The sequence below is a fragment of the Agelaius phoeniceus genome, chromosome 5 (genome assembly GCF_051311805.1).
Source record: "Agelaius phoeniceus isolate bAgePho1 chromosome 5, bAgePho1.hap1, whole genome shotgun sequence".
NCBI classification, from domain to species: Eukaryota; Metazoa; Chordata; class Aves; order Passeriformes; family Icteridae; genus Agelaius; species Agelaius phoeniceus.
Window position 1 is genome coordinate 22,332,020 of NC_135269.1, and position 19,055 is coordinate 22,351,074.

Below are 19,055 nucleotides of genomic sequence, written 5' to 3' on the forward strand. Positions count from 1 at the left end.
ATCAGCCTATACATCTCCTGCCCTCATTGGTCACAGCACAGCTTCCAACAGCCCAGCAAAAAAACCATCCTACACAGCAGAGGATCATAAGTGACTCTACAGGAGCATACCAAAATACTTTTGGTAGGAAAATTAACATTTCTCTACTCTGATTCCAGAGAATACGTCTGATAGAAAGAATACTGACTACATCCTTTTAAATAGTATTCTATTTAAAAGAAGACAGGCAAATTAACCATCTCCTCCCTGGTACTCAGACCTCCAGGGAATGCCTGTTAGTGAAGTCTGTGACTCTGCAGCTGGGAGGTAAGTACATTAAAGAACTCATTGCAAAGGGGTACCCAACTACACACACCATTTGCTGGAAATGGGTCTAAAACAGGAACAGGGAGCATTTTACCTGAAGCAGTCACTAAGACCAGAATCCACGTCTAAAAAACATCACACACAGAGACACCCAGTGCAGACCCCTTTTGCACTGGTGCTAGAATTTTATAGTAGAAGGCTGCTCAATACTAATTGCAATAGAGCCATCATGAATTAATAACCTGAAGGGAAAGATGCTGCTGGTTTAAAGAGCCTCCCATTTTTGCAACCTTGAACTTTTGTAATTTTTGGTAGCTCACTACAACCTCTTTACTGATCCAGATACTTCATAAATTAATAGTTCTTAAAATACAATTAAAACGGTATGTTAAATTTACACAGCCTTGGCAATCAAATATCACAGACAACTTAGGCATCCTCATTTCTCAATTCCCGGGGATAACCACCTAGTCACCTGCAGAAGACATGCACTAGGGAGCAGCGAGGTTATTTCTAGGACGGGACTCAAGGAAATGGCAGTGCTGTATCAAGTTGCTTTTCTCCATCCTGCCTAGGAAATGTTGAATAAAGCTTCTGCCATTCCAAGGCAGGTCTACAAACACCTGCAGTGGTTTACTTCTACTCCAATGCATCTCAAAGTGCTCAGCACAGGAGGCAAACAGAAAAATACTAAAAAACCAGGTTTTGACAGGCCCCACTGACTTTTAGGCCCTTAAGTGTATGCCCTTCTCAACCAGCAGTTAAATCTCTAAGTATAACAACAGTTACAAACACAACCCATAGCCCCACCTCAAGCAACTATGTCCTAATATCAGGGAAAGTGAGATGCAGATTAATCTTTGCATTCCCAAGGGATAGTCTCCTGGAAAAGTGATTGGACAGGATTTCTCTCACACAAACCTCTGATGCTGACATGGTGTCTTGCAGCACTAAGGAGAAGCCCTAAGATATACAGCAGAAGGGAATGAAAAACTAGGGGACAGGTATAGGCACTGAGTCAGATACCATGTAAACAAGCACCATTTCTTGAACAGCAAAGAAAGGGCAGAAGAAAGAACAGCAAAGAAAGAGCAGAAGTCCACAGACAGAGAAGAGAGCGATTCCCTTCAGACAGCTCATGCAAGTTTGCAAGATAACACCAAAAGACAGAGCAAGCACCAAGGACTACTGAACTGAAAGGAAAGGGACATGCAATCCTCAAAGCAGGGAAAAGGGACAGGGAAATAATGGTAGGTCCTAACAGAAGTCCAAGAGGAAAAAAGGGGGGGCTTCTACTACACACAGATAAAGCTTTTCTTTCTTAATTCTTTCTTTTAAAGGAGCAGGGGAATTCTGCAGCATCCAGCTTGCCTGGAGGGGAACAGAACCTAAAGCAGCCGTAAGGGGACGGGAGGGGGGAGGCTGTTCTGGGACTCAGTCTCCCTCGCAGACAGTTCAGACAAAGGAGGATGGTCTCCTATAATGGGATGCATTGTACATTTTTAGCTAGCACAAGGTGGCTGTCGTGACAGGGTTCCCCATCTCCTGTCTCCCCCCCTCAACTACACACCCCTGCATGATTCCAACATGGAACACAAAGATCTGTTTTATCACACCATTACTGTAATGGGAAGTAGAGAAAGACAGGGAAAGGGAATGAGGCAGAGGAACGAAAAGGAGACAGAGCAGCCTTTAATGAGTCAGCCGCTGCTCTGATTTAAATAAGATCTCCATTTAAGGAGCACTGCAATTGTTGGGTTTTCTTAATTTAAAAAAACAAATCACTGACTAAGCAAGCAACTTTTGGCTGCACAAGTTGTCTCACAGCTACACGCAGGGTCTGGGAGGGAAAGGGTTATAGAAGGGGGAAGGGAAAGGGAAGAAAACCTCTGGAAAAAATGAGACTGCTTGCTGGTTCATTTTAACAAGGACATAAATTAGTCTCAAAGCCACAAACGCCATCACCTCCCTGAGCCCTGGGCAGAGTGTAGCAAGTCAAACACGTGCCAAGATAAACGGCACTGGCTGGAGCCTCCAAGGGGTGCTGGGGGGAACAAGAGGGGGCATGCTGGCAGGCAGGGCAGCAAAGATGCTTCAAATGGTGCCACAAAATGGAGACTGGTGATTCTACAGCTGCACAAAAGCAGACTTTCTGATGTTTCTGCTTACACCCACATCAAAAGCTGGGAACTCAAGACAGATAAAGAAGGAAAAAGGGGTGCTGAGGTCAGAAAATAGCAGTTCTCCAAGGTCTGGCTTTAATTACCACAAGCAGCCCTTCCTCCTCCTATCTTGGAAGAAGGCCCGCCAGCGGGCAGCAGCCCAGGTGAAAGGTTCCATCGCTGAGAGCAGGGAGGGGAGCAGACAATGGCGGGGGGATTCATTACAAAGACACACACACACACACACTCAGCACTGCCGGCTGCCACATGGGCTGGGGGGACCCCTTAAGGAGGCAGCAGCTCCCTCCCCACTCTCTGAGATGCTCGACACCTTCCCCCTCTCCCAGCCCTGATGGGAAACAGATTTGGAGGAAAACGCCAGCAAGGCACTGGGCTGTCCAAGAAAGGGAGGGCTTTGTGCTCCACACAAGCCAGCAACCTCAGCATGCACCACACAGAGAAAAAGCCTTTTAGCATATAATGCCCATCCACAGAAGACTCTCTCTTTTATCTGCAATTAGTACATAATGTACTGGGCCTCGTTTAACACTCATTTTCACTGATTTAGGATTAAGGGGGATAAGGCTAAGGTACTATCTGTTAATGAATCTGAGCTCTTACTCTCATTAGCAATTTTTGTTTCCTCTTTTTCAAGCATATTTCTACTTTCCAGCATCTCCCATTTCTTTCCATCGCTGTTTCTAGTCTTGCCACTCCACACACTCTTATTTATTCTGTTCTATCAGCTTGTCATGCCTATGCAGAAAGAAGCTCATCTCCCAGATCTCCAAGGAAGACAGCAAGCTCGCTCCTTACAATGCAAGAGAACTCAGACCAGGTAGGCAATGTTTTCTAGAGACTGAACGAAACAGAGCAAGATTGTAGCAATGCTGAATTCATTCAGTGGCAATTACCAGCTTAACATACCAACAATATTTACTTTTCATAAATGAGACAGAGCCCCAAGGAAGCAAGTTCACAGGTTTATGTAATGGCACTCCACTGCTTCAAACAAAACTGCCAAATAAGAATAATGTGGCTGGGGATATTGTCTTGAATGTGCCACGCTCCTTCAGCCCCACACTTGGCCAAACCTGCAGTGACTGCTAAGGACCAGACTAGCAGCCAAATGATTCCCCTGAGAGAAGGCAGCACTCTGCTAGAGCCAAATTCACCTGTGCTGTCTTCCTCAACTCTGTGTACCAGGGCTACCCATCGCTCATCTAGAACCCCAACTGAAACACAGTCCGAGTTCTCCTCTCCTACTGTTTTTTTAATATGCATCTTCTCCAGCATCACAGCATGTAAATACACAATGCAAATCCTGAAAACCTATACTAAATAGCACATACTCTTAAGACAATCGTAATTCAAGGTCAAATAGTACAATAACACAAAGTCTTGATACCTCCTTCCCCACGTCAATAAATTAAGAGTCTCTGTGGAAGACAGATTTCCCTGGAGTCTATTAGGATATCCTAAACCTTTAAATGAGTTTATACCCTCCCCTGTTTCAGCCAGTACTTCAGTAGAATCTCATTCTTCCCAGCTCTGCACATCCCCAAGCCTGGGTCCTGGTGACTGCACTGCACAGACACGGGCTCCAAGCATGACGGCTGTGGCTGAAAGCACATTTTAACACAAGACTGTGCAGAACAACTCTCTGAAATGTGCACACCTGCAGCTTAAGGGCACACACCTCCATCTGACCAGGCACACTCAGCACACAGCAAAACACAAATGGACGCTGACTGCAGAGACACAGCTTTCCAGCATCGCTTGCTAAACTAAATATAGGTACAGAAAGCCCCACGAGATTTCTGCAGAGCTCGTCTGTCTCAGAACAGAAAGCCTTGGTCCAGATAAAAAGGACTCTCTAATGGAAGGGACTAAACAGCAGAAGCAGAAGGTGGGGCTTGGGAGCCTGGGAAGATACCTTTAGAGTGACAGAGACCTATTTTGCAGCCGCTGACAATCAATGCGAGAGGAGAGAGGGAAAGGGTCAAAGTGGGTGCTACTTCTCACAGCAGATTCAATCTGAGTTAGGCACCAGTGAAAGAGATGCCCCTTGTAGTGGGACATGCAGGATCTCAGCAGCAGCTAGTGAAGGGGGCTTCAGCCAGAGTTAAGGAAAGCCAAAAAGGCAGTATGCATCTATTCTGAAGACCTGCAAAGCTTTACAGAAAAAAAGCACTTGTGAAACCCAGTTTTGAAGAAAAGTTCCTTCTGAGAGTCCTTCCCTCCACCCCCTTTGGGAATATCCCCCAAAGGTTTCCAGCTCTGCAAGGCACTGCGGGGACATTATATAATGCCTAACTCCAAAGGATTCCAGCTCCACGATGCTGCTTTCCTACTCCTCCCTCCTTTTGCCCGCTCCCTCCGGTGGCGAGTTGCATATGCCATGCCAGGAAAAAAAAAAAAAAAATTCAAAATCCAAAAGCATACAGTAGCCTTAAAAGGCGAGCACTGTCCGACGAAAACCCTTTGCGGTGGATGCGCGATGGCCCTGGCAGCTGGGCACGCTCCTCAGGAAACGTCAGCCGCTTTCCCCCGAGAAGACACGGGCAGCCCCACGCCTACAGCTACCTACAAGGGCTTCCCGGCCCCCGCGGTGACCGGCAGCCGGATGGAGAAGTGCCGGGGAAGCCGTACACCTTCGGGATCGGCCGTTCAAAGGCGGGTTTAGCCTAACTCGAAGCAGGGGCAAGCCGTGCCCCTCGCGCACTGCTCTCTCTAGAGGGCACTGCGAGGCTGCTCCGGGCAGGGGGACCGCAGGAACCCCTTCCCCAAAGCTCCCACCGCGGGTGCCCGGCGCGGCGGGGCTCCCTCCCGCACCGCTCCGCACCGCGCCGGGCGCCCCGCTCCCCGCCCAGACAAAGCCGGGCGGGCAGCCGCCGGAGCCCGGCCCTCCCGCCACCCTTACCTGAGTTACCATTTTCTTTTTCTCCATAAACCAAAATGGGGGAGGCCGGCCGCACGGGAGAGGGAAAATTTACAAAAAAGAGAAAAAAATAAAACGAAATAAAAAAGCAGCAGCCCCGTGGAGGCGGGCGGCGGCGGCGGCTGCCTGCGCTGCGCTGCCTCGCCGGCGCGGTGCTCCCCGAGCCCTTTTTCCTCTCTTTCTTCTCCCGTGTTCCTCCCCTTCTTCCCCCTCCCTCCCTCCCCCCCTGCCGCCCCCCCGGCTCAGCCAGATGGCTGCGGGAAGCACCGCCCCGAATGCCGAAGGTAATTAATGCGAGCCGGGGCCGCCCCCGCCGCGCCCCGCCCCGCCCCGCCCGGCTGGGCTCGGCACGGCCCGGCCAGCCCCCGCCCCAGCCAGGCGCTCCCTCGCCTGCCCGCCGGGACTCCCCACTGCTTCCCGGGAACCGGGAGGCTCAGCGAAGGCGCAAACGCGAGCTGGAAACAAAAGCGAAGGTGGCGGCCCCGTGCAGCGCCGGTCCCGGCCGGCAGAACCTCACGGCCCGGCCCGAGCTCCTCCGCACCTACCATTCCCAGCGCCCCAGGCCTCCCCCGCCTGCACCTCAGCAGGCGGGAGAAAGCATCTCCCGGCTGGAGGATGCTGGAGAGATAGCTGTCAGTTTTGCACAGACCTCCCTTCTCCCACAAAAGGGAGAACGCGTGGGTTACACGGTGTGTTGGCTGAACCGGAAGCAGTATCCGTGCCAGGATCTGCATTTCTATCATCATAAAACCTGGAGACCGCTGGACTCCTTCCCAGCTTGCTTTTTTCCCCTCCCATTTATCTTCAGCAAGCATCTGGCCCTGAGCACCTGAGCACGCCACGGTTGACAGCATCTGTTCTCTCAGCGACCCCGTAAAACAGAGTGATACACTGCTACCCCATTTGCCAGACGGGATCTGAGATGCTCAGATTGATTTTTCCCAACATTGCACCCATGGAAACCCACGGACAGGGCTGAGCAGGGGTCTGCCAATCCCACAGTTAGACAAGAAGACTGTACTGATGCTCCACTGCTCATGACGCAGAGATAAAACCAGCTCAGGCAAGTTGTGCTTCTGATGTATCTCTTCTTGACACCTGGTACTCAAGAGACTCCCAAGGCTTTAGCTGCTTTTTTTTGCTAAATTACAGTGCAGTAACACCTTGAATCCCCATGTGTTCTTTGCATGAATATGCCCAGTTATAATTTACATGGGGGAAAAAAAAAAAAAAGCCCAGTGGTTTTGCTTCACGGGCTTCTGCTACAGTACTGCTCTCCAAGCAGCCCACGCTGACCACGATGCTTTTTAGTTTCCCAATTTCACTCGCTGCAAACTGACCTCTGGCTCCCTCCCTTCTTCCTTTTCTCCCCTTGCCCTTTCTCTCCTCATTCAGCAGGCCAGCAGGAGCATGTGTCACAAGCCAGTCTCTCCTCCGTTGTGAAAAGCAGGAGACCAAGACACCAGAAGCCCTTACATGCTACCAGCACATGGAGGCAGAGAGTCATGGGCCAGCCACCCAACACAACCAAACCGTGGTGTGGGATCCTCTGGGAGGGAGCCAGCCTCCATGGCTGCAGCCTACAAGTCTCTGAGTCAGAGTCCACGTTCTTCTGTGTTATCTCATCCTCTCTGGTAACTTGCAAGTTACAATATTTACATGCAGTGTTGCAAAACCAGGGAAAGTAGTGGATTTGGTTTCTCTCTCCCCATTACAAACCTGAGATTCTGGAGCACAGTTCTAGGTCAAGTGTAAATTCCATTTAAAAACGGCAAAAAACACAGTGACCTCCTTAAACCTTTGACACGACAAAGCACCAGGTTTCAGCATTGTGCATCTCATTCATCAGACCTCTGCAAATCACTCAGGATAATCTTCTTATTCTCTCCACTTAAGCACTTTAACTGTTGTGTTCACTCGGTCTTGTCTGTGCCATGAGGTAGCACCTTCTTGTCCCAGATGTAGGGTTGTAGCACCGTAGACCTTCCGGACATCATCCCACTACCAGAATAGCACTAGAATAGCACCATTTCTACTCCATTCTGGCCTTCACCTGAGGAACCTCCAGAAATACATGCCATCAGAAAGAGTCTTCTAAGGAAAACGAGATGCCCAACGATGCCCTGAACCTTCCCTTGCACTGCCTCCCACCACCTAGTTGGTACATCTGCCTTGCTCATGTGCCAGCAGAGTGGGAATTCCCTTCAGTGTGATGTGCTGCTGGTATCCCTGGTATCCCTCTTTAATCTCCAATCATTTCCTTCCCCATGCTTGGAATATATCCACCTTTGCTCCTGTTGAGCAAGAAAAAACGCCCAATATTCAGTAGATGTGCTCAGTCAACAAGACACACAAATCTGCAAGAGTTCCCATTGCTGCAAAACCAGCTGAAGTGAGTATCTGCTACAGAGTTTCAAAAGGTAAAAACACACCATGCAACATGACCAGAGGTGGCGACACTTGAGATCTTTGCTGTCTCACTGGAGCTCAGGAGCCACGTCTGATAATGAACAAGGCCTACAAAAAGTTGGTGGATCTGTGCAATTCATCTTTCCTCACTGAGGCATGGGGGTCCAAATGTTGTGTCACGGCCATGCAGAATAATTTGGTGGACCTCCACTTAGCTTCTCCTGCGTGAGAATCATGGAACCACTCCTGAATTTACCACGACAGTTTGCCAACCTCTATCAAGAAAAACCAAAACCCAAACTGCAAATCTTGCTGCTGAAAAGAACAGAGAAGCATGAGCAGAGCTGAAGGCTGGAAGCCTGAAGAACACACAGCTCAGAGCCACGAGATCACCCCTTCCTACTTACTGCATTTATTCAAAAAGCAATGTATTCAGAACAGCTCTAGATGCCAATACTTATGAGTTCCTACGGTTTCTCATACATCATGGGCACATATGCATCAAAACTTTGCTAGTGTGCTGTAGAAGTAACATTTTGAAATAACTATGGGCAAATTTAACCAGTCTGTCTCTGCAGTGCGAGGGCACAGCTGATAATCCTCATCATGCCAGGCAAAGCTCCTTGCTCCCACCTGAGCATGTCTGTGACACTTTTGTATTCTCTTCTGTGTTTGCAGAGATGTACATGATGGTTTCTGGTTAGCTCCTACCATTTAAATCCTAATGGAAAAGAAGCTGGAGAAGGATGTTTATGCAGCAGGCCAAAGGACAAGGCCACTGAAATCACACTGATGAGAGCACAGATTAAGAACTAACCTCTAGTTTGACTAAGTAGTCTACATGTACACTCTTAAATACTTGGGTTAGTTTAACACTCATAGAAATTATGGAACTACAAAGAGGAGGAGTCCACAAACACTCTGCTTTCAGAAAGTTTCAGGATATATTGTCCTTTTTTCTTTTTTTGGCTATATTATTTACCACCCTTTGCTACTAAGGGTGGAAAGCAAGCATAGCCTTCAATTTTAACATCCCATTACCTGCATTTCTGTGCTGGCTCAAGTTTAGATGGAGCAAACCTGCCAGCTGGACCAAGGCCAGAGGGAAGAAAAAGAGAGTTTCAAGTGCAAAGAACCAATTTATCAGGAAGAAATCTTAACAACCAAAAGACACACTTCTGCTGGTGGATTCTATTCATCTGCGTAATAAAACCCCCGATACAAGGTAACCTAACAAAATACTATTTAGTGGCTATCTGATGTATCTCACAGTAGATAATCTTGAATTGCTAGTCTACATTTCACATTTTCTGGATAAACGTGGTGCTTGTAAGGACATGGAGTGCTGACATTGAATAGCCAAGGACTGCCTAGAGAACATCATCTTTCACTTGGCTCCAAAAGTATTTGAGCCTGACCCACACAGCCTCTGTCTTCTCCAAGACTCCACACACTGGCCAGCAAATGTCACGTGTGCTCCAAATATAGCCCCCTCCCCCAGCAGAGGCTGCAATACAGACTGCGCCCAGCCCCGAGCGCTGCTCTCAAACCCACCCGTTCCCTTCACCCTACACATCCTCTCTGGGCCTCCAAAAGCAAAAATGAGACAAATGAGATTGTGGCGGAGGTTTTGTGGGTGATTTTGGAGGAGGGAGGAGGAGAATAGGTGAGGAGCTGCTCTGGGTGGATCAGCATCCCTGTGGGGACAGGCTGCAGTCACACATACAGGTCACATGTGCCCCAACAATGCAGTGAGACACACAACAACACGCCAGTTTGCAGAGCACAGCACTGCTGTCAGTTCAACATCCCCTACAAATAAACAAATGATCAAAGAAAAAGGCAAGAAATGTGAAGCAGAATACACAAGTCTCAAACAAGACAAATCTTGAAGTTAAAAAGTATCAAATGGTACTACTCAGGTGCAGGAGATTCAAAGCCATCTGCAGAGTCTCTGGGCAGAGGCCTGGGACACAAGAAGCCCAGCTTGGAAGCAGTGTCCTTCTACAAAACCAGCACGTAAGCTCCAGTTTTGTCCAAACAACATAGAGAACAAAACTCCTAAAGTCACCACTGTCCTTTTGCTTACCTGGACGACTGGGTATTGGTAATCCATACAATACACACCATACATAGCCAAAGATCCTCCAGCTAAAGGCCAAATGGACACAGGACTGGAAGCTTCAAATCCGAGTCTCCGTCTTTCAGCCTTGTGGGAAGGACTCTGGCAGCCCTGCGCAGTGCTTGGCTCGGGCCTCTGGGGCCACTCAGGTTGACACTAGCTCAGCTGAAAATAAAAAGGAGCTGCCTGGCTCGGCACAGCTCGGCCCCTCTCTTCTGGGATCCAGCAAGGCAGCGCTCAACCATAGGCGGTGGAGGCTCCTAAAATTAGAAATCCTCTACTGAAAACGGCCCTGCAAGCCTCGACTGAGGAGTGTCCTGCGATTCCCGGGCAGCAAACAGAGCAACTGCCAGGAAGAGGGGGACACAGGATCTTCGCAGCCACTGCTGCCAGGGATGGGAGGAAGCAAACAGCATTTAGGATCTGAAAAGAGCATATGTTCTGGGCTCTAGGTGCGTCAGAGGGAACACTCCCAATCCAGGACAGGGAAAAACATATGGGACTGTTCCTCCCCCACCACCATACCCTTCTTGCTGTCCTCTGCAGGGACAGGTGCTGGGATTAGCATAGTAAAACCCTTTGGTGTCAGGGAAGCAGGGAGGGAGAGGAGAGAAGCCACACTAATATCTCAAACTGAAGGGATCTCTTTCACAAGGGAGTGTATGCCCATATCATTTAACACTTCTCCCTCCCTCCCTCCCTAGCTGAGGCAAGCAGGGACAGCTGCCGGAACCGAGGCTGGCGGGGGGAGCTGGGCCCTGGAATGGCCCCCACTGCCCCAGCTTTGGGCCGGTGGGTTGTCCCCCTCAGCTGTTCCAGTCAAACTGGGGGCGGCGAGGGGATTAACTCTGTCACATGGGACGGTGAGCAGCAGGGAGAAGGGGGCAAGACTGGGCAGGGCCAGTTGTTGTGCCCATTTTAGGAAGCTCACCCTCCTCACTCCCCGGGAGGAATCTGCTCCCTGACCGACAGGGACAGATGGGGAGCTGCTTGGCCAGCAGGCTCACACCCCAGCAGCCTCACATGCCAGCCACGTTACCAGACATCCGAGGGCCCGCTGCTGATTCTTAAAGGATACACCATAGCCAGGGGGAGCACCGAGGGGGCCTGACCTCCCACAAAAAATTGCATGAGGTTTCACCCATCATTACAAAAAAACCACACCAAGATTTTTGTAGTGATGGGTGGACACTGGACCAAACCTGGGTTCTCAACGAGTTAACAGCCTAAGCCCACAAAAGATTCCCACCTTCTTCTCAAGGATAGCAGGGATAAAACCCCTCCCTCTGAGGTTTCAAAAATAAACATGCTAGAGTGATCAAACCCAAGAAGGGCTAGCCAAATTTCCCCCCTACACACCATTTTAAATACATAAAGTCAGGGAGTTTTTGCATTTCTAATCTTTAACTTTTCTGTAGTGCTGCTGTGCACCACTAAACAGCCTCCCTCAGCCTAGCTCTAGGGCAGCTGCCTTTCTATTGTCACTTATAATTTCCTCCCCCACAGAAAGGGTTAAACTTGAGATTTACTTTTCTTCATGAGTTAAATATGTGGATCATTATCTAGTACAATTTGCATGTGCAAACCTTTCTCATTCAGGTAAGGGGTGCCTAATCCACAGCCCTCCGACCCACTCAGCTCAGCAGGACATCTCTTGGCTCATCCTCAGCTCCCACTGCCCTTTCCCTCTGAGAGCCTCAGGAAAGGACAGCTATGAGCTGGGTGAGTGCTCATAGCAGCTGTCGCCCACTCTCATCATCTTTCCTAGAGGCACAGGGCCCTCTTTCCTTACAAAAGGAGCATGACCAATTTGGGGAGTATAAAGCATGACATTTTCTACATCTTAAATAAATAAATAAAAGTTTCTATAGTCATTGTTTCTGTGTGAAGATTTGCACAGACAAAGAAATTAGTTGCCCATAAATGGGAAAGCTGCTATGTTTCTAGATCTCTTCACTGGGGAAAAAAGTTGAGGCTCCCACAATGAACTTCCATCTCATTCTGCCTTTTGGCCAACTTATTTCACCCCAAAGAGACCCAAAACAGCTTTCTGGGGCTCACCATTATGCCCCTTCTTCCTCACCAGAGGACTTTTTGGCTACCTCTCAGCACTCCCTGCATACCCTGCCTGGGGGCACAGATAGAATCTGGTTTCCTCTGAATGACCAATACTTTTTTATTTCCTTCTCTTTTCTGTAACTACATGTTCAAAAGGTGCCCGCCCTTCATTCTTTTGCATAGCTCATTACTATGCACTCAAGCAATTTAGTATCTCCAATAAAATATTTTTATGAAAAGGCATTAATTTATACAAACCCAAAGACTTTTCCACAGCCTGTTTTTGCTACTTCATATTACTGCCCCAGGTTTTAAAACCAAATCCCTAACTAAGTTAAAAATCTTACATTTATTTCACAATCCAGTTCTTGTCATTTCCAACCAGGCCTCAGGGGAATAAAACATTTCCAAATCCTAGTACAGATATCTTCCTATCTATAAATACCCATCAAATGGGCAAAACAAAACAAGGAAGGGGAGCATCGCCTAAGCTCCTCTGCTGTTTTAACTACAGATCCAATAAAACTCCCATGCTTTAAAGTTTTTGATGCAAACTTAAATACTGTGATTTAACCAGCACTAAGATATTCGTGTGATACTTTGGTAAAAAAGCATCACACTTCTTGTGTCCCTCAGGTAATTAAATGACAAAAGCTTGGTTTAAACTCATATGTGCCAAGGTGCACAGAGCAGGACTTTGCTGACCAGTAATAAACTACTGAATTTTCTGCAAGACTGTCCACAGGGGCTGGTTTACTACTGCACACTGACTTGCAACAAATATTAGCCAAATATAAGAGGGCACTACACTCCATAATTCTGTTTCTGGATTAGTCCAACTACATTACCATGCAACCTACTATGCCCATGCATTTCCAGTAACACAAGTTAGGTAAGGTAACTGTTATAAAATCATGGCCTTGTTCCTGCAGATGCTTACATTTATGAATAATTTTAAATTTACAGAAATATGAAGACTGGAAAAGATGTCCTGACACACAGAATCAGATCAACTGCAATCATACAACATCATCTTAACTTTTCATGAAATTTATCACACTGCATCTTAGAGCTGGGTTTTACAGCTACGCTGCCCCAGCCAAAAGGCTGTTCTAGAATATCTGGGATTTGTGTTCTTCAGCTTAATGCTATTCCTGAGCAATTTCTGTCTTTCCTTTGTTCTTGTGCCAGTACTGTCCTATGGCTTAGCCGTATTTTATTTTTCCCTTACAATTAACCTTCCTCATGTATTCCCTTTCTAACCATCCAAACAAGCAGCTGTTCCAGTCTTCTGTCACATGACAGGCTGGCTACTCCCCAACCTCTAGAAGCATGTTCTTGCACCTGATCTAGCCTGTCCTCATCTTTATTTTGAAAGACATCGCCCAGAACAACATCAGCTCTGTTTCACATCTCCAGCACTAAAGTGCATCTTCTCTAGTCTCATTAGTACTTTCCTCTGCAGCACCACATCAGATGCTGTAGAACCTGTCTATTGTAAGAGACGTCATCCCACTATGTAAAACACACATTACCAAGGTAAGAAAACTGGTTATCTTAAAAACAGACAGACTGATAAGGCACAACCAGTTTTAATGGATTTGTGTTGCCTTTTATCACATTCTTTATTTTTATCCAAGCCTTTAATTAATATTTGTGTGCCAGCATGCAGTGGAGGTTAGGTCTGATTTACTCAGATCATTCCCCACCAGCAATAGGTCTATTCCACTTCCTGTTCTCCAAACATATGACAGCACTCCTATTTGATAGATTAAAACTTCTATCAGATCTGTAACTGCATGAACCAGTTCTTTCACTCTCAGGAATAGGCACCCCCCTTCCCCAGGCAACCCTGCTTCCCAGCCCAGCCTACCTGCACTAACTAAGATCTTTGAAATGTCCAGTGTGGTTGCCTCTATGGTGGGTTCATGCCCATTAGCAATACTGCCCTTGCTCCCAAGATCAACTTTACTTAAAACAACAAAGACTGGTTCAATTCTGTGACCACAAGAGCATCCTCATTAACAACCCTATTCTCAACACTAAGTGGCCCCACCTCCTCCCTTCTCTCTAATTGTATTTTGAGAAACTGTCACCCATTTCCTTAGCAACACTTTTAAGGTTTAATTCAGCCTGATTTTTGGCAGTTCTTATTTCATCCCTACTGATTTTAAAGGCACAGCAATCTCTGCTGATAAATTCTCTTTTGTAAATTTGCTTCTTTTTTCACCTAACAGCCTTTATAAAGTTAGGCTAAAGTTTCTTCTTAGAGGATTTTCCCCTTTACATATACTATCACTAATTTGTATCCCAAGTGCCTCTGAAAAAGAAATTAAAAAAACATCCCAACCAATCAAAAAAAAAGCCCACCAACTCCAAACCACACCATTCAGGGCTGCACTGACTTCATTAAATATATTGCTTCATGGATCAAAGCTTATATCATGATCATCCCATCCAAGGGTGGGGAGATGGAGGTTCCTAAACAGCTTGTTTTCCTGTAAAAGTCATAGCACCAATAATCCACTAACTGTGCCAACAACAGGTGATGATGCTACCATGACAAAATCTTTTGATCTGATAAATATTAGCAGCATTTGTTCTCCAAGATGTATCTGAAAAATTAAAATTTCTCATACTAATATTTATCTCTCCAATGGTACTGGGAATAGTATAATTTTCGAGCCTCAAGTTTCTGTCTGAATCCAATCCTATGAGGGATTACAGCAGACTCACTGCTGTACTTCCCAGTACTTCCCCTGGGACCTCTTTTACCATTCTTCCCTACATCAATATGACCAGAAACAAATCCTACATTATCAGTATTACTCTGCTTTCTTCTTTACAGTCTACTGCATACAATACAGCCTATCACCTTTTACATCTACCCTATCTGAACCATACATAATCTTGAGAGCATGTTAAAGCCATGATTACTATTCTTGCAGATTGATATTATCCCTATAATATCCAGTTTCATGTTCTGCACCAGTAGCTCTGGTTCTTCTATTTGTTATTTCGAATGCCAGGAGTCTACCAAAAAAAACACAAAAAAAAAAACAAAACAAAACAAAAAAAAAGCCAAAAAAAACCAAAAAACAACCAACAAAACCACAGCACTCTGATGTTTGCATTTATTGATCACTCAGCTCCAAACTCTCTCAACTCTCACCCATCTAGTTACTGCTGATCTTTATTAACACTTAATATTGTTTTTTCCAGCTCCTACCTACCCATCACTCTTTCTAGATATTCTGTTTTACATGCCACTGTAGCAGCATTTACCTAATTTTCCCCTTTCTGTGTACTAAGCAAGGCATGGAGATAACACAAGTTTTTCCCTGTGTTCTCAAAACTCAGTACTTCGCTTCACATGCAGTGCTCTCTTTGATGTCTGGAGACAGAGGAATATTTTTGGGAAATGCCAGGACCACAGCCCTGGGCTTTGCTTTGCTGCTTTGTTCAGACTGTTTATAGCAAGCATGCTAAGTCACAATTACAAGTACAGCTATAAGAACATAATATAGCCATACTCTCATGATGCTTGAAGTGCAGCCATGGAAGTTCCAGACATTTAACACTTTTTTTTTTTTTAATTGCTAAAAACTGTGGTACTGTGGGGACACAGCAATATAGCATGGAATCTGAGATATTTCCATGATATATAACCATTACCACACATTGATCTTTACTAAGAAATTACACCAACAGTTTCATTTTATGAACTACATTTATAAATCTTTTGCATAATTTTCTGGTCTCCAGACAAATTAATCCAAGCCTTATCTAGTTACTCCCACTAAAGGGCTCTTACCTCTGCTGAATCTAACTCTTCATCGCTAGAAGCCTGGCTGATGCTCTTCCTCTCACCCACCAAAAATGGCATCTTTAACAATTAGCCAATCACTACATCTGCTAAACTAGGTCATCAGGGATCTGATGAGCAGCTTACAATATGTCTCTGCTTTTAAAGACTGATGTAAATGTAGGAAACATGCCAGCAAGCAAGGATGCATTTTCTGGCTGGGTATGCACTGATTTCCATAGCAGCTAAATAGATCAAGCAGCTCAGCCAGTTCATACTAGTGTTAGACAAACAGCACCAAGATTACATCAACAGAGCTGCAAGAGACTCTCATTTTGCACCAAAGCAGGTCCCATGCCCTGAGCACAAAGGTGGCTTGTGCTCACTCCAGGTGAGAATTTATACTGGAAAGTCCCCATTCCTCTCTCTAGGGCAGCAATTATTGCTTGTTTGCTGGAATGGATGTAATGGTTTCCAAAGAGCTGTGTGATTTTCATTTTTCTTCACAGATTTAATATCACCAATGACTAGAAAACTTACTTATGGTCTAGGTGTTATTCTGACCCTGCAATCATAAGAGATTCAAGTGGGGAGGACATAAATGTAAGCAGAGCACGCACAGAAAAGCTCAATATTCCAAAATGGCACGCAGAAGCAAACAGGACAACATATGGGTGACTGCAGAAACCGGATTTTTCTCACGTTTCAGAAACCTGCCAGTTTTATATAGATGTCCTGATCTCAAGAGCAAGAAGATTTGGTGGTGGATCAGCTGTTCAGGTGAGTGAATAACTCAGCACCCAGCCAGTGCCTTCTCTGCAAGTGAAACATACTAAGTAGGGAAATGTCACAGATAGGAACAAGATACATTAAAGCAGAAATGAAACCAGCAGTACTGGGGGATGTGGAGTAGCAGCAAACCAAAGTGTGTTGGATTAGCATAATAAGGACATCACAGGAAAGAATTTGAATGGGTTGGTAAAGCCATAGGAGCTATTTCTTGCCTGAAACCATATCTGATTAGTTAGTGCTACTGAATCCTCATGTTCATTAGGATTAATAGTCCATAAACACATTAGCACAAATGAAATTACCAAAAATACACTTTGAATCCAAGAAAAGTAAAAGCCCCCTGGCAAAAGGCCCGAGGAACCCAAAGCTAAAGAAAGGAGCAAAAACGTAAAGCAGCAAGGATTGCCCCATCATACCCACTGCTTCTGCCAAAGAAATACTTCAGGCAGACAACAGAACTTCAGTCATTACACATCCAGCTCTCATGGAGAAAACACACAATTAAAAAAAAATGGAGAGAGAAAAATTCCAAAGATAGTACTAAATAAAACTGGAGCTCTGAAATAGCTCCTGTTCATGTCTTTTCTCCTCCAAGTGCCAGAGATCTCCCTTTTCCATCTTTTTCTGCCACACATTCTCCGTTTGCAAGGCAATTTACTTAAGAGTGATAGAGTTTGTTTACATGTGCCACTACCACTCTAAACACTCTCCAACCAAGTTCCATAGTACTGAAACTGATCTAAAGTGGCATAACCACACCCACCCTAAATTGTGGACATAAGATAACCTGCATCCTGTTTCTGCCCTTGAGTCTTCACTGCATCATCTACACGTAGCTGTTAAATATTAATGGTTTGTCTAGACTGGAAAACTAGAACAGTTTTAAAAAACAAATACACAGCATAAGAGGAGAGCAGGTCAGAATTAGAAGTCATTACTTCTTAACTTAACTACTGCTTATTTTCAAAGCCTCAACAAACTCTGCTTTAGGGAAGGACATGGAAAAAGAAGGCAGAACAATAATACAAAGTCAGTCTGCTAAAGGAGCATATTGCAAGACCTCTGTCTGCTGGGCAATTGGCACTTTTTATTTTGTTCAGCTTTCTTACAGCCTTCCAGTAGAATGGTAACATTAGCAAACTCCAGAAACCTGTATACCAAAGGAGACTCATGAAATCACAAGCCTGGATCTTCTTCAACCAGAAACCAAACTCTTCCAATGCCCAGCCTACACCGTCACAGCTGTCAAGAGAGACAGACAAACACTCTTGAAAGTACAGATCCTGCCCAGATACCTTCAGCTGCCAGACAAGGACTCAAGTTAATTCAGGTGAGTTAGATTACCCAAAGTCTACCTCTGAAATTACTAGAAAGGAAAAATGTAAGGCAGTGATGAACATTCATCTGAAGTTTGAAAAATCCCCTGTCAAAAGACTGTGTTCCCAGAACTGAGGTTTTATTCAAGACACTAACGAGCTGGCTCCCATCAAGGCAGCTTTAACAGAACAATAACTTACAAGATTCTATTAGTGATTAAGCTGCAAAATAAACCTGCCAGTTGTCTTGATACACCAGCAGCATATAGAAGACAACAACTTCAGCTTTCCTTTCTACCCCAATCCAGTGCTTTACATGCACTACAGAACATGTTTCAATTATAAAATCTTGAGACAACTCCAGAATACTAGAATATAACATGCAGCAAGTCCAAAAAAAGCTTCTAAAACCAGGTGGGCTCCATCACCTTAGTTATTACCAAAGGCTCAGTATCAGTGTAACAGGGGGAAAAGAAAGCATACACAGACTTCCCAGAAAGAAATTATTTGTGTCTTAGGTCTGGGCCTTCTTTCAAGGAGAATTCTAAATACTTGGCACTGCTTTAGGAAGCAAATAAGTATACTTCTGGGCTAAGACACTTGATAATGAAGGTGATCATATCACAGCTTTCTTCAGGGACCACTTATATAAGCACTGATCTTGGTAATACTACATGTCCATCAAAATGCTTTTTGCTCATTACATGAGAAAACAAAAAGGTGTCCAGATGCAGAATTTCAACATCAAAGAAGACAAGGAGTTTTCTCTTGGTAGTTTAGACATTACATGACAGCCACACTGCCTTTGTATATTCCTTTGGGGGCAGTGGACAAAGAGGAAGCAAAAAGAATAGAGTGGAGGCAGTTTTCCTTCACTTCAGAAGCTGTTCCAGAACCTCAGTCAGAGAAAAGTTTTGCCCATTCTGTCTCTCACGGTCCCACCTGGTTTTTCACTTAACAAGCAGCAGCAGCAGTTCAATTAGTTGATCCTTAAGAGGACAACAGGGAGATCCGAAAAAGAAAGATTTGACTCTTCTAGAAATAGAGCAGCTTAAGTCTCAGCATTTCTTCAGATCTATGCTAAGCCTACAAAAATTAAGGTTAATTCTTTAATTAAAGAACCACCTTCCTAAGAATAAATATT

At 45.5% G+C, this 19,055-nt stretch overlaps 1 protein-coding gene across 20 annotated transcripts in view; it reads right to left on the minus strand.

The window, feature by feature from the left end:
- The window catches only part of RBFOX2 (RNA binding fox-1 homolog 2), a 171,060-nt gene that overhangs the window by 81,047 nt on the left and 70,958 nt on the right, over positions 1-19,055 (minus strand). For 2 of the 20 annotated variants that reach the window (XM_077178530.1, XM_077178524.1), the window contains exon 1: positions 5,392-5,610. The exons of 16 other annotated variants lie outside the window; for them this stretch is intronic. In XM_077178530.1, the coding sequence (XP_077034645.1) occupies positions 5,392-5,418 (27 nt within the window). In that variant the 5' untranslated portion in view covers positions 5,419-5,610. Of the gene's footprint in view, positions 1-5,391; positions 5,611-5,954; positions 6,102-15,812; positions 15,892-19,055 lie in introns of those variants that run through there. 2 more of the 20 variants (XM_077178528.1, XM_077178533.1) reach the window with 2 other exon arrangements.